We start from the raw sequence: 14,723 nt of genomic DNA on the forward strand, positions 1-14,723 counted from the left end.
AGAACGGTAAGATTTTTCTGCATTCTTTTTGATTATAACCATACTTGTACCACATTTCAGATTATTCTCTAGAGACAGCTGAATCATAGTAAAATCCACTCCATCCTCCCTTCCTTCCAAACCAAATGGCTACTTATTTCCTAGGATACAGAGACCTCTTGTTGGCAGTGCTGGGTGGCTTATTCACAGAACGTTAAATGAAAATACGTTTCCCATTTAGTGAACTACTGGCAATAGATTATTAGTTGTTTGCAAGGAATTGTGAAATGCATTAGCATTCATTCCATTTTAAATTAGAAACACATTTCATAAAACCTCTTGCAATGAGATTTGCTGTCATTAAACTGCTTACTTTAAACAGTTTCAGCTGTCTTGTAATCCATTACATCAGTATATTCTGCAAATAGTCCCACCTAAAAATAAAATATAAAAAAATAAAGTTGAGAAGCATGTATTTTTCTTTTAAAAACTAGCGTATGTTATTCTGAACACCAGCCCAGCCCCAAAAACATTTAAGAACCTTAAAATGCATTGTTTTACAGATACCAAAATTTGGCCAGGTAACGGTGATGAACAGACATCCTATTCAGTAAGATAAAGCAGAATACATAATAAACAGGTCAGTAGTTATCCATCTGAAATAGTCTATAATTAACATTTGATGTCTAAAAAGTTTAAACAGCAACACCAAGGAATGAGGTATGTATGTTCTCAGATATCACATCAGACTTTCATTTTATGCAACTAACTGTATTTCACAACTAGCATCTTACAAAATAGAACAGTACCATTGTGCCTGTAGAAGTACTGCATTAAAAACAGAAAAATACATTACTACAAGAAAGCACCAAACACCACAATTGTCAGGGGCTACAAAAATCCATTGTTTTAGCTGTTCAGAAGACATATCATACGTTGGTAACAATTTGGGGCTGGATTCACTACCAAGAAGGTCCGTCCAACTTTTACATGGGCTTGAAAATATATTTACTTTGAATGAGAAAGAAAAGACTCACAGGAGTGTAAGTAGGCTACCTCACTAAAAGGAGTTAAATGGACTTTTGTACTGGACCTGAATCTGTAATTTAAAATCTATACATGGATTGTATGTGTCTATCAAAACACTTATTGGTTGTAAACAAAAATGCAAAATCTGTATTCACAAAAATATTTTATTGTTAATTTTACATAATACCAATGGGATTGTAAATAGTTCTGCTCTGTATCAGTATATTGCTAAGTGTGTAAGTGTTGACAGTTTATGCCATAAAGTAGGGTACTGAGTTTTTTCATGTGATTTATGAGATAATATATTCTAATAGGCCAAATCAATATTAAAGAAATCGATTCAGGAACAAAAAATTAATAGTATTGTTATTTCCTTATTCTTGTGCAACATCTGATATTCCTGTAATGAAGTGACTATATGACACTAGATAAATCTGGGGCAAGGAAACAGCACTAAGCAGAAACGAGAACTGCGCCTCTGTTATTTTTAAAGCTTTTCCAAACTTTCATATTTCCAAATGTTAGTTTTTGCCAAATGTGTTGTCATCTGAGGTTCAGTATTTGTTATACGACATAGAATACCAGTGTACAGTGACAATGTAGTACTTCACCTGAATTGTAAGGTTAACCAATCAACGCTTCGAATGTCTTTTCTATTTTGCTTGTAAACATTACAATAAGTGTTTTAAGTGTGAAAAAATATTGGTAAAACCATCAACATAATTCAGTAACAGTAATCTAGTAAAATGTGTCAAACATTGGCAAAAATTCATACAAATGTTTTATTTAATAACATTTTTCCTATTTAACCACACCAAGTACCAGCAGGTGTTTTTAAGAAGATAATTATTATGAAAATTCTGTTGCAGCAATAGTTGATTAAGTTGATCTTTGACTTGCATACATATAACTATGTTTCACAATTCTCAAATAATACATATTTAGGCAGCTTGAACTATGTTATAAAAATTTAAATTCAGTACATGCCAATAGTAGAGACTTCAAGAGTTGTGTTAGAATTCACTAAACTAAAAGTGAAAATGGACTTACCAATAACACTGCATAATGAACATTCAAACCACATTTTCATGGCACCTTTACACATGAAGATTAAAAGGTTGGTCTGAAAATGCTTTGTAAGCATTTATAGGTTGCATTTAAATTGTTTTTACCACTGCATTTTTTTTTTCTTTTTTTAAAACTGCATAAATTACGTTCCAGTCAACATATCAATTGCACATGAATAATCTGTCATGAAAATGTGGTAACAGGTGACAGAAGTTATGTACTTGCATGTTTTGAAGAGAAGAGACTAAAGGAACTGGAGAAAATAAACTTTAATGAGATTCTCCATTCAGTGACGACGCTTCTCCCCTGGGTGAAGATGACCTGGACATTCCCCTCTCTGTGTTGTCAGAGCTAGAACCACTCTGACTGTGCTGATCTGCAGAAGCAGCACTGGAAGCAGGTGGTGACTTAGTTTTCTCCTTAAAGTCTGTAATTATGACTGTCAGATCTCCAACGGTAACTTCCAAATGCTGAGCGCTACTTCGATCCACATTTTTCAATCTCGGCCTAAATAAAGCAAATAATCATATTAAAAGCACACACTCCATCTTATTACCTTGTCTTCTCCTACTTTTTAGGAGCTCTGGAGAACATACACGTGTACATAAGACTGCTACGTGCAACATGTAATACACAGGAAAACAATGTACCACAAGTATTTACGGTGGAGTGTTTCCTAGTATGTTTTACATTAAAATAGCTGAACGTAACACATTACCTTCTCCTAAGATTATTTACAAGTTGAAATTATGAATAATGTAACTGTGCAGCAATATGGATGTGTTGCACATGTGAAGGTTTTTAGTTTTAAAAAGTAAGTTGTTCTTTAGTGTGGCTATAGAAAGTTATACATTTGATTCAGAGAAGCATCCAGCTCTGCAGCAGCCTTAAGCAATGATTCCAAGTAGAGAATGACGTTCAATAATGAAGATGTTGGTGTCTGTCTTTTGAATTCAACAGCACAGATAATGTTAACTTGCAGCAGGTATTACTTCATTTCAGATCCTCGCTAGGACTGCTAGTATACTACTCGAACTGGACTTTGTGTTCACAGTATAACTCTGCTATTCCTGGCATATGCTGTGATTTAAATTATGCACAGAGCTGAGTATTTCACTCAGGGTTGATAGGGTGAGTCTCTTCATCTAATCTTTCAGTTGTCTGATTTTCACAACAAAAAGAACCAAAGAACACGTTGACTTATACTTTGCCACCATGTTTTTGCTAGTGACAAGCATAAAGTACTTTCAGTTTACTACTTTCCTTTGACTAGCATGAAAAACTGTCACCAGACAGCTGAATTTATACGAGCAGTTATGAACAGCATAGTTTCATGCATTTAACTGACTCCACAGCTTTCGCTAGCTCAAGCTGCAATAAAATAAATGAATGACACCACATGTTAGCAGGTGAGCTAACAGCAAAGCCCTAACCTTTACCCTATCATCTGACTTGGTTTGAAGTAGAACTGGTTCCCAGCCACTTCAGCTGAAACACCTCATGCCTTTCCTCCGCTAGAGTAGAGACAGGCTTTGACATCTCGTTCCCCTGGGGCTGAAGAAGCACGATTGAAGAATTTACGAGAAAACTGAAAAATCTGCTGCTCTGTAACATGGGAACAGAGAGAAAAATTCAGCATTATCAACCTGCGTAAGTGCCAAGCCTGGAGCTTATTAATCATATTGAGTGTGCATGCAGATTTTTATGGTTGTTTCCAGCAATAATATGCAAGTTTTAAGGCAAAGAGAAAAGGATATCCTTTTCCCAAAGGACACTGAAGAAGTCTGCTTAAACTAATCAAGCATTCTTAATTTGCTATTCCCTGCCTAGTGAATCAATTCTGTGAAAAATTGAACTGTTTGAAGAATTACCCAAAAAAAGTACCCTAGTTATTTCAAATAGCAACTCTTGATGCAAATCTCAATACTGGAATTTCAGTCCAAGACATTTTAGTTATTTTTCAAATGTTCTAAAAATCCCTACCTCACTTTTGCATTTTTAATGTGCCATTGCAATTCGACCACCAATATTTCAAGTTATTATATTTAGTTAGCTTAATTAAAACTATGTTAACTTCAAATGCTTCATAACTGAAGTACTTCAGCTGCATGAGGTAAGCTAGTAAATTTGAGTATTAAAAAGAAAAAAAGAAAAGGACACCTCAGTGTCCTTAATCCCAACCATGACTTTCTTAATGATTGTTCTCTCTTGACTCTTAGGATCATCAGGATCAGCACCAGAGAGAGACTATTTCAGGCACAAGAGAAGCATCTGCTACTTCTCTGCATAGCTAATCCCAAAGGATCTTCCTTGGCTGGATTACTTTGGAGTGCTTCCAAAAAAATATTTAAAAAAAAAATAATAAATCAATAGTTCCTCCCACATTTGGTTAGACTACATGTCTTGTATACTTCTCAGATTTTTTGGCACAGCATTCTTGCCACAATAACTTTATGCTTAGTCTGTGACGATTTAGGGGTTAAACTTGCTGCTTTTGTTTTGCAGTTTGCACCCTCCTTCCACTGGGTCTTACAGCAAGATCAAGGCTCTTACAGCTGCTTGTCTGTACTGTAATATTTCATGTCCTCAGTTCTAAGCGTCCAAGGTTTCCTTCAGCATTCCAGATGTAGCACAGAGATTTTTATCACTAGGTAATATACATGCCTTATCCTGTCACATTAATTTATACTCTAGTTCAGCCCTTCAAAGTTTATTCCGGCTCTGCAAGGATAGCAATAACCACATTACTTCCCCACTCTTCTACAGGCTGGCACTGGTCCTCTCTCTCTTTCTCTCTCTCTCCTGTAATTTTGCAGGAAAACCGGTCACTCCTGTCCCCTCTCATTCACAGAGATCAGGATCATCTGTCTGCCCATCTACAGTTTTGGATGCTGTGAGAAATACATCTGTAACGAATAACGAAAATACCCAAGTCTTTCTCTCTCTCTCTCTCTCTCTCTTTTCAGCTGCTCTCCATCTCCTGGTCAAATTTACAAACTGCAGGTTTTCTTCACATCTAATAGGTATCCGAAACCTTCACACACAAATTTTTAGCCTTACTGTTGAAAGGGTTTGCCACAGCACTTATAAAGCAGTAAAAATCACAGAACATTTTTGTATTTTCTTTTCTAAATTATGTTTCACCAATACCACAAAAGTTTCTAAAATTTTTACCTGGTTTTCTTATGACTGTTCTTTTTGCTTGTTGTTTCCTTTTCACTTTTTTCCTTTTCTACTTTGTCTTTTTTCTCTTTCTTTGATTGTGTAGGGGGCATAAATTGCTGAGGAACCTGTTGCGCAACCAGCTGAGAGACGGGTCGAGGTTTCCTGTGTGCACATATATACAGACACGCATAATACTTAGACTTTACAAGTCTCACTCTACACTTCAGTTATTAACATTAACAATCAGTATAAAAAGAAATATTGCTAAAACTTATCTTGCTGCTAATACTAAAATAGCACATCAAATTTAAACTCAATACAGCCTTTTGTTTCACTTACTTGCATTATCAACAACTGAGAGTTTTTTGGGGTTTTTTTAGGATTTGGCAATAAGACTTTGCAACGTGCCATCTTCTCCCAGTTGTCATATCCAGACAGAGCAAACTCCCAAAGATGAAGCTTTCAGAGGGAATACTGTACCACCCACTCACAGGCCCCTCAGACAATGAAGGGGTCTGTTGGGAGTGCAGTCCAATACAGAAGTATACAATCCATATTGCAAAAAGGAAAAAATGGACCTTTCTGGTGTTAGAGCTAAAGCCACTGTTGGCCTTGCAGAGTAAAACTCGAGTGTTTTCAGCTCAAACAAATTCATTGAAAGCAATGACAAATCCTGTTAAGTCGTGTATCATTTTTATCAAGTAATTCATGGCAAAAAAAATATACTGCACTAATCTTAGTAGGATATAGCTGTCAGAAGATATATACTTTAAAAGCTGGCAACAGAAACTTCCCACCACATTCCATTGGTATACATAGCACCGGTTTCATTTCCAAGTTTTGATCCAAACTAAAAAACAGAGCGGAAAGAAGAACAGCAGGCCAAAGATTTTCAACAGTTTATTATTTTTACATTTTCTGAAATGTTATTTTGCAATTGCTTCATTTTTATTTTATTTTGTATTGGAATACAATTATTCTAATTTGAAATGAAATCTTTTACTCTTTCCAATTCAAGTTTATTTTGAGAATTTGGAATTAAGAAATTTCAAGTCATGACATATAAAAAGGAAGGTTCTGTGATTCTATTAAGACTTTGAAGATGCAAATTTGTTCTCCAAAAGAATGTTTACCCTGCCAAGCTCTTGGGTTTTGTTCGTTGGGTTGTGTTGTTGGGGCTTTTTAAAATAGAAAAATCACAAATTATATGCACTGTGATACTCTGAAAATACAAAGCAGTTACTAACGCGTCAGAAGCGATCAGCTCTTACACATATTTATTTATCCCAACCCACGGGATCACGCTACCGTCACTTCTTGCTTAGGTGAAGTGACACGTAAAACAACAAAATCAGAAAATCAAGGCAGCTCCCATTAGCAAGTTATATTTTCAGTAATGATAGCAATAGTTCATGTTACAGAATGAAAGCTGAGCTGCAAGAATCCATAAAGTGTGGGAAAGGCAGTTAATAGAAACCAGCTGAGATTTCATGAGTTTTCACAGCAAGTTCTTAATGAATTCAAGTAAAAATAAAGACTATTCAAGATGTCAACACAGTACAACTTCGGGGTAAATAGACTACCGCATCCCCACTCATGAACTACGCCCACACTAACTCATGGAGAGACGAAGATCAGCAGCGGATCACTTAGTGAAAATTACCCAGCTTCTGTCAACTGGCAAATTTTTTTTTGGCAACATGCTTTTCAGGAGAGCATTGCAACTATGCCGTTGGAAAGCAGACTGTATAGAGTCCAATATCAGCAAGATGACTCCATGGACTGTAATTGCTTACATTAACAGAGTACATAGGAGATTGTTAAGAACACTTATCTCGGAAGTGTTTTGACCTTTTGTCATAGTAGTTCATTACAAAGCAAGAACCAAGGTGTAGTTGATGCACAAGCTTACCAGTTCAGGTGGAAAACACTTGTGATATACAAACAAAACTGATCATCTGTCTTGAACTGAAGATTGCTCCAGGAGACAGGGATACAGGGAGTTAGTATTACTAGGGACAGTCAAGTGACAATCTACTACACAGTGACCCCAGAGAATAATCTGACATGTTGCTTATGAACTAAGACAGTAGTGAACTTCTCGACACAGAATTAATTATTGCCCAGGACTGTGGTCAACACCATGATCATGGAAACTTGTTAAAAAGGGGTAGAGACAGAAAAAAAATTCATAGCCAACTATTTTAGGAGTTCTCAATGTGCAATAATTTCGATTCCGGAGGGCAAACTAGATCATTTCTTTAGAGTACAGCTGAGAAATTAAGCTCAGAACTAAGTCCTAGGTTTAGAACTTCTTTTTCTAGTACCATAAAACAAATGAATCTGACCAAAAGAAAAAAAAAATAAAAATCTTTGCCACAAGGCACAGAAGTCAGTTAAGATAAAAAAATCCACAGAGAAATCATGTTTGGGAAGATGCACTAAAAATGAATCAAGTGGTTTTGCTGTGACAAGGAATTCCATTCAGTTATTTTATTCCTCCCAATTAAACATCTATCTTTTTGTTGTCATTTTTTTCTATAGCTATCAGTTATATCTGTCTTCTAAAATTTATTATCCGCTTTGTCACTTCCAGATTTCTTAAATAAGGCACTCAATGTTTTTACATTTAAAAAATGGAAAAAAAAAATTTTCACATCTCTCAACACTGAGTGTCTTTCAAGCATTCAATGTTTTGTTTTTTTTTCCCCCGGTACTCAAAAGGGGCTACTGAACTGCAACCAAGCACTTTGCAAGCCATGCAGGCTTCAGGAGATAACTTTACCACTCATGAAGCTTTAACCTGATAGAATTGTTCATCATTTAGTGGTAGCTGAATCATGTCATTCAAGCATGAAGGAATTCATACAGAGAGGGCTTTCTCGCAGAGAAGATAAATGTAAGAAAATCTATTCCTATAACAGGAAATTAATTTTGATGATTTGCCAAAATACAACATTTTAAATTACTGGTTTTCAAACCTGGTTTAGTTAAAGACTCCTTGTAAGAGGCTGCTACAGATTAAGTAGATACCGACAATGTTAACACCGCCTTTTATTTCATCAATATATTTATGGTAATTTGCTTTTTGAGCATATTGAAGAGCACCTGAGCTAACTCGTGTTTAGAAAGAAGCTCTATAAACTTCTGCATTATGATTACAAGCATTTTTGCCTCTACCACTGGGAGTGATTTTACAACTCAACAATCCAGAACTACAGGCAGAAACATTCATAAATACAATACATGTTGCTTAGTCAGCTCCTCAAAACTTGGCATTTTTATCTAATAATTTCACTTCAGTCATTTTAAGTGGAACACTAACCAAGAGAGGCAAACACTAGCACAAAAGATAAGAGCTATTAATTCTTTCCAACACAGGTGAACTTGATGGTTTAGGCCCTCAGCACTGCAGCCGTACCAACAAACTGGTTTACTGAGCTTTGAAGAGATCACTAAACATCACAATTCTGAATATTATGCCTCTCCTTCGCCACTGCCTAGCTTGTCTTTTCAGCCAGTGTTATCTTTCTTCTAAGTTAGTATCAGCCATACTTCTACCTACATTTCTATTCCAGCCTCATCCATTATGGTTTTATTATCTAATTCCAATGTTGCTTTCTTATTTTCAAATAAGAAAAACTAATATTTTTCTTTTTAAAAAAGCCAGCAGACAGTAATACAAACATCCAAAGATACAGGTTTTGTCTTCCCTACAATTCCCATAATGCTAAACGACAAGGGGATGTCATCATTTTAACTCTCCTCTTCTTGTTGCAGGATGTGACCACATTTCATCTTACAGGATTTGATCTAGCTGCTGGTTTAGAGAGTATATTTACAGAGGCTGCAGAGACTTGCCTATTTAGGTTTTGTGTGCAGAAACTTATTCAACACTGATGCTCTCAAAGGGAGCAAATATTTAATACTGAGGATGGACTAGTTTTCATTGTTGGCATTCTTAAAAATAAAAAAAAAGCTTTATAGCATAGCAATTTATATGCCTAGAGATGAAAAATACTCAAGAATACATGCAGTGCACTAGACCAAATGATATCTGGAACTTTTGCCCCAAGTCATTTCCCTCTCCCAGAGCTCAACATAATACCTTCCTGCTCATAAGCCACTTTGGACATCTCACAGCAGTACATGTTCCTTAATTTCCCTCTCCTGGTATTCACCAATAATCTATGTAAAAAGCAATTAGACCAATTTGATATGGTGAATAACTTGGTCTCATTACAACAAAGCAGGCCTGTTTTCAAAACAGAAATAAACAAAATCTATGTAAAATACCAATAATCAACACATGCAGCAGAAGTACAGTAAACTCGTTGCCTGAGTCGTGTATCAAACATGCAGACAACCAAACTGGCTTAATGCTGAGGCATCTTGGGATCTGGCTGAATTTAATTAATTTATACAGAGCACAACTACATTTGCACAGTGCTGCTGCTTCTTCTGCAGCCATCATGAGTCCACAAAGCAGTCACACGTCTCCTGCAGTACTCCGAGGATGAGCTCAAATTCTGACAGACCTGGGCTCCTTGTCTGTCAGACCAGCTCCAGGGCCCATCTGCTACAGTCTGGAAACAAAGAGCGCGATGTGGACAACTGTGACGGTTTTTCCACGAACCACCCTCAAATCTCCCTGCATCTCGGGCCAGTCCTGCATCAGTCAGCACGATGTACCCCTGTGTGTGGGGTTCGGAGAAGATTCATCCGTTTGGTACTGCAGATCCTGAACAGGCAGAGCCAACCAAGGCAGACGGCCAAGCGGCACGCGGTGCAGCCAAGGAAACAAGTGTGCCGAGAAGCACAGCGCAGAGACACCGACAGTCCAGCAGCACAGCCCACACCGCAGCTTTGATTCAGGGGGAGCCATGCCACACATTCTTGAACCTAAGTCTTGTCTGCTTTGTATGTTTTACTACTGCAGAAGTATTAAAATTATGGTTTCCCAATCTCAAGAGGTCTAAATTGAGGAAATGCTGTCACCTTGGCTTTCAGTCAAGCTGAAAGACGTTCTTCAACAGGTAACCTGGCTCCAGAATAGTATCTGCCAAGCAGAGCTTCCATCCTAATATGATCCCTTCCTTTCCTCTTCTCAAGTCCATCCACCTCCTGGCTTCAATTCAGACAAAAAGCCCTGCCTGGAGGCTTATCCTGTCTGGATTGGCAATGATCTATTTTGTAAAGAAAGTGCCACATCCAACGTAACTAAAAACTTTTAGAATACCTCATATTAAGCCAGATATTTAAGGCTGCTATTGAGCTCTGTCACTTTACTTGCCACACTTTTCCTCCAATAACTAGATCAATAGTCTCATCCAGTTTTACTTACCTATCAATGAGCTGACATGATTTGGTTTTCAAATTCCTCTTAATCTCTGGTTTTCTATGAAATTATACACATCTTGCCCCATGCTAGAAATAAGGAAGAAACTGCCGGTGAAACGCTATTCCTACAGAAGGATGTTATGTCATAGCTGCCCAATGTGGTATTGATCTATTTTTTGGTTCACGGACTGAAGTTTCTGTTCCAGATACCAAGAAGCTGCCTTTTGAACGGCAGATAAGATATCCATACTGGCAAACAAAACAGGCAAATATTATATACCAGGAATCATTTATTCATCAGAACAGTTTGATCAGCAATATCTTATCTCCTATCACATTTTCACTGCCAGAAAAGACCAGCTCCCGAGCAAAGCAAAGCCTGTGGTATTTCTTCAAAAATCTTCACCTGCTTTTATGTAGAATCTCTCCACAGTATCCCATAGATTCTGTAATTTCAACTTTGCACACAAATTTTCTCCTTTCCTCCACTGTAAAAGATCATCACTTCTTACAAAAAAACCCAAACAAACAGGTTTCAGAGACTTAAAGAGGTTTCATTCAAAGGCACCCCTAATCCTTAAGCAGCACCATTTATCTCAACTTCTCTTCCCTGCAGGGAGACACTGACCTTTTGTTCAAGACAGCAGATTCATCCCTCAAGAAAGAGAGGTTAGAAATATCTGGAACAGAAACCTCACTGATTTTGCCTTGCCCTTGGTCACAGAATCCTTTCCTCAAAAATGAAAAAAAACCACATTCTTTAAATACAAAGTATTCTTCCATTTCAGGCAATTCAAGAGGACAGAATCAATGCTTCCAAGTTAGTGGAAGTTCCCAAATCTTCTACTCTGCTCCTTGTCGCTTTAAGGCACAGGACTCAAGTAATGAGTCCAGCATGTTTTTGAACGTCAGCTTCATTCAGAGGTCTGCAATCTGTTCTGTCCCACCAGCAAGGCATGGCACAACTCATTCTCTGGAAATCAGCAATCTAGTCCATGAGTGTCCTGAATTTCACTCTCTGGGTTTTTTCAAGATTTATCAAAATCACTATTGCCAAAAGGTCTTACAAGCAGTAACTAATCCATTTATACAGGTCATCTTTGTTCAAACTTGCGAAGCTGACTGCTAAAGAATAGGATCAGTACACCCCAAAAAAAAAAAAAAGAAATGCTTTGGCCTTTACAAACTCCAGGCAGAGCTGTTTTGTTTTTTTTTTTGTTTGTTTGTTTTTTTTTAATGATGTCTCCTTGGGAAAGTCTTGGAGTTTATTCCAAAAGCTGCATTATAAACACAGGGTATGCTGATGCACTATGGATTAAACCCAGAATGTTTGTCGCAGTTCTGACTAAGGTAGCAGAAACTCTAAAATCCAAGTCAGGTGTTCCCAATTAAGTATCTTCAGGCAAAGCATAAGAGAACAAGCTCAGCCAGCTTCTAGGAAAAAATACCTAGAACTAATCACTAGGCATCAGAGAAAGTCTGTCAGCTCCTCCAACCACCACGAGTTTTCCTGATTCCACCTTCTTTGTTTACTACTAACGAAGGACAACCACTTAAAAAGTGACCTTCCCAAAATCACAACCTTCTGGCAGTCACAAAGAAACAGGACTACTCGAGTATCATCACGGCAACGCCTCCGCTTTCCATCTGATTTGATTTGCCCTTCTATCTTATCCTGTATAGACAAGCTTATGCAACTTCTACTTTTAAGTCATGCTGAAATTCAGCCGGTCTTCATTTGGACAGCTAGAAATTTTTCTTCAAGCACTCATCCTTACTTTAATTACAGAAGCTTTTCTTTCATTTACCTGTAATTACACTGCTTGCTTCTTTTGACAGCTCTGTTGTTCCCTGACTACCATATAAAATGTGTCCCATGGATCTACAGAAATATAAATGAAGTGTCATGGACAAGCTGCTACGCAGTAACCAGCTATGTGCACTCCTGAGCCACTGCAAACGCTGAGTAACTCTGGACAGAAAACCACTTTACTGCGGAGCCCTCCTGCAGGCAGTTCTGACAACAAGGTGACGCACAGGAACGTCTTACATTTCTGTAACAATTCAAACAGCATTAAAATTTGAAGACACTACTGCCAAATGCAAGGAAAGCATTTAACGCATTCTTCTCCAATTCAAAACTAGTACCTTCCCCACAGGTTGACCTTCTAGTCATATGATATTATACTTCAAAGATTAATCACTCTTCCTATGTTTTTTGCAAACCCACCATGTCCACTAGTATTCATACCTAAAATCTTCGTGGTTTTGCCCAAAATTATACACTCTTCTATACTATCCCCAGCATGGTAACATCTGATTTTTAAGGTATTCAACCATGCTAGAAGGCTCAGACACATCAAATATAGGTTTACACTGCCTACAAGACCAATAAAACTGTTGGATACCTGAAAACAGCATATAACTTACAGTAATATATACCATGTTATAAAAACACTGTTACCATGACAACTAATTTCTACTTTAATTGTACCTTGTTGTTTTCCCTCCAACCTACACCTTTTTGGGAGGTCTCTCTTCTTTTGGAAGTGCAAGCTTTTAGGAGCTGCTATCACACTCTTCTGAGCTTACTTTGCACCAAATTTAAAATGTCTTACTTCATAGCAAACCTACAAAAGTTGTGTGTATTTTGTTCACCTACAAGCTAGCATAGATTTACATAGTTATGAAAAAAATGGTATTCCTCTCCCTCCAGTGCCCTGCAGACTTGCCTATCTCCTTTCCATCTGCTACTGTGGGGCTTCTGTGCGTTCTTGAGCTGACTGTTAAGATACTCAGGATACTCTTCAAATAGCATTCTAATTTCACTCATGTATTACTCCTCCTCCTCCACCAGCTTTTGCTATACCTTCATCTAGCAAGGATTTCATAAATGCCTTGTTAACATGCCCGAGTTTTTCCAGCCTTCAATTCTTTTAGAATTTGGTAGCAAATTTAATTCTTGTGACAGGAGGTGGACTGAAAGTCTTTAGTTGTCTGTATTTTGTAGTGCATTGCCACTGGAAAGAAGAGTAATCCCTGATAAAGGAGGACAGACTTCGGAATTAATTAAATTTAGTCATCTCCTTCTTATAGCTTCAGCCTTTTTGCAGAAAATAACAGGATGTGCGCCATTTCCAAGGACCGTTTTTTAAAGTGTGCTACCCATTTGCTAACAGCAAACATGTATTTTACTTCAGACGAGTCAATACATTCTTGGAAAATTCATAGCATAATTTTAGTACTGCATCTTGAATACAGGGCTGTATTTCAGATATCTGTACTTAGAAATGCATGCTGTTGTGATACTCAATATTCTGTATCGCTCCTTTGCTTCTTTATTTTTATATCTTATCACATATTCCTCACCTCTAGACAACACAAAGCGGACCTCATGGTGATTATGACTGCCACGTCATCTAAATCACATCAAACCTTACCATCAGACACCTAATCAAATAGTTTTGTAAATATCTCTTCATAAGTATCACTCGGCTGGATAATTTCACAAAGCTGTTAAAAGACTCTCATACAATTCTGTGAGTCTACAATTCTGCAAAACTACATTAAAAACAACTGAAACCATTTAAAATGCTTCCATGAGTATTTTCAGAATGCATTTTCAAGACGGTATGAGACCTGATGTATCAGTTCACCAAGAACAAACACACAGGCTCATTCCAGAGCTGTGCATCTAAGGCTACAGACCATCCTGCTCAACACTTCTTGGAACCGTCACCAAAACAAAAAAGACAAACTCCTGGAAAGTTTAATATTAAAGTACTTGCTTTTTCTTAAAAAATTTCACTTTAAGTAACTCAATTAACAATATGCCATTGTGAACTAAACAAAACTATTAGAAGAAATGAGGTTAGATTTAACCAAACCCTAATAAAAATCTTAATTTGCTGATGTTTGTATTACACGTCTTTTAAAAGTCTAAACAGAATACAGTTAAGTGAATTAAAATCTTGTTGAGAACAAAGTCAAATCATTCAGCTCTGGGGTCCTCAGCACAAGAAGGACAGGGACCTGCTGGAGCGAGTCCAGAGGAGGCCACGAAGATGATCCGAGGGCTGGAGCACCTCTGCTGTGAGGACAGGCTGGGGGAGTTGGGGGTGTTCAGCCTGGAGAAGAGAAGG

General features: G+C 37.4%; 1 protein-coding gene across 1 annotated transcript; it reads right to left on the bottom strand.

Moving 5' to 3' along the window:
• Window positions 1-531: 531 nt before the first annotated feature.
• YAF2 (YY1 associated factor 2) lies at window positions 532-5,652 on the bottom strand. The gene is made up of 3 exons (XM_009699742.1): window positions 5,581-5,652; window positions 5,251-5,462; window positions 532-2,583 (listed from the first exon to the last, which is right to left on the bottom strand). Exons 1-3 carry the CDS (start codon window positions 5,650-5,652, stop codon window positions 2,346-2,348), a joined length of 522 nt encoding a protein of 173 aa, XP_009698044.1. The 3' UTR covers window positions 532-2,345.
• Window positions 5,653-14,723: the final 9,071 nt, after the last annotated feature.

The sequence above is a fragment of the Cariama cristata genome, unplaced genomic scaffold (assembly GCF_000690535.1).
Source record: "Cariama cristata isolate BGI_N322 unplaced genomic scaffold, ASM69053v1 scaffold41950, whole genome shotgun sequence".
Taxonomy (NCBI): Eukaryota; Metazoa; Chordata; class Aves; order Cariamiformes; family Cariamidae; genus Cariama; species Cariama cristata.

Bases quoted from the DNA above. Each gene is read 5' to 3' on its own strand.
- YAF2 (XM_009699742.1), bottom strand. From the start codon at position 5,652: ATGGCACGTTGCAAAGTCTTATTGCCAAATCCTAAAAAAACCCCAAAA. The intron at 5,463-5,580 runs GTAAGTGAAACA...TAATAACTGAAG, and splicing joins CTCAGTTGTTGATAATGCAA to TGTAGAGTGAGACTTGTAAA. The intron at 2,584-5,250 runs GTAAAAATTTTA...TGCTTTATTTAG, and splicing joins AACAGTCATAAGAAAACCAG to GCCGAGATTGAAAAATGTGG.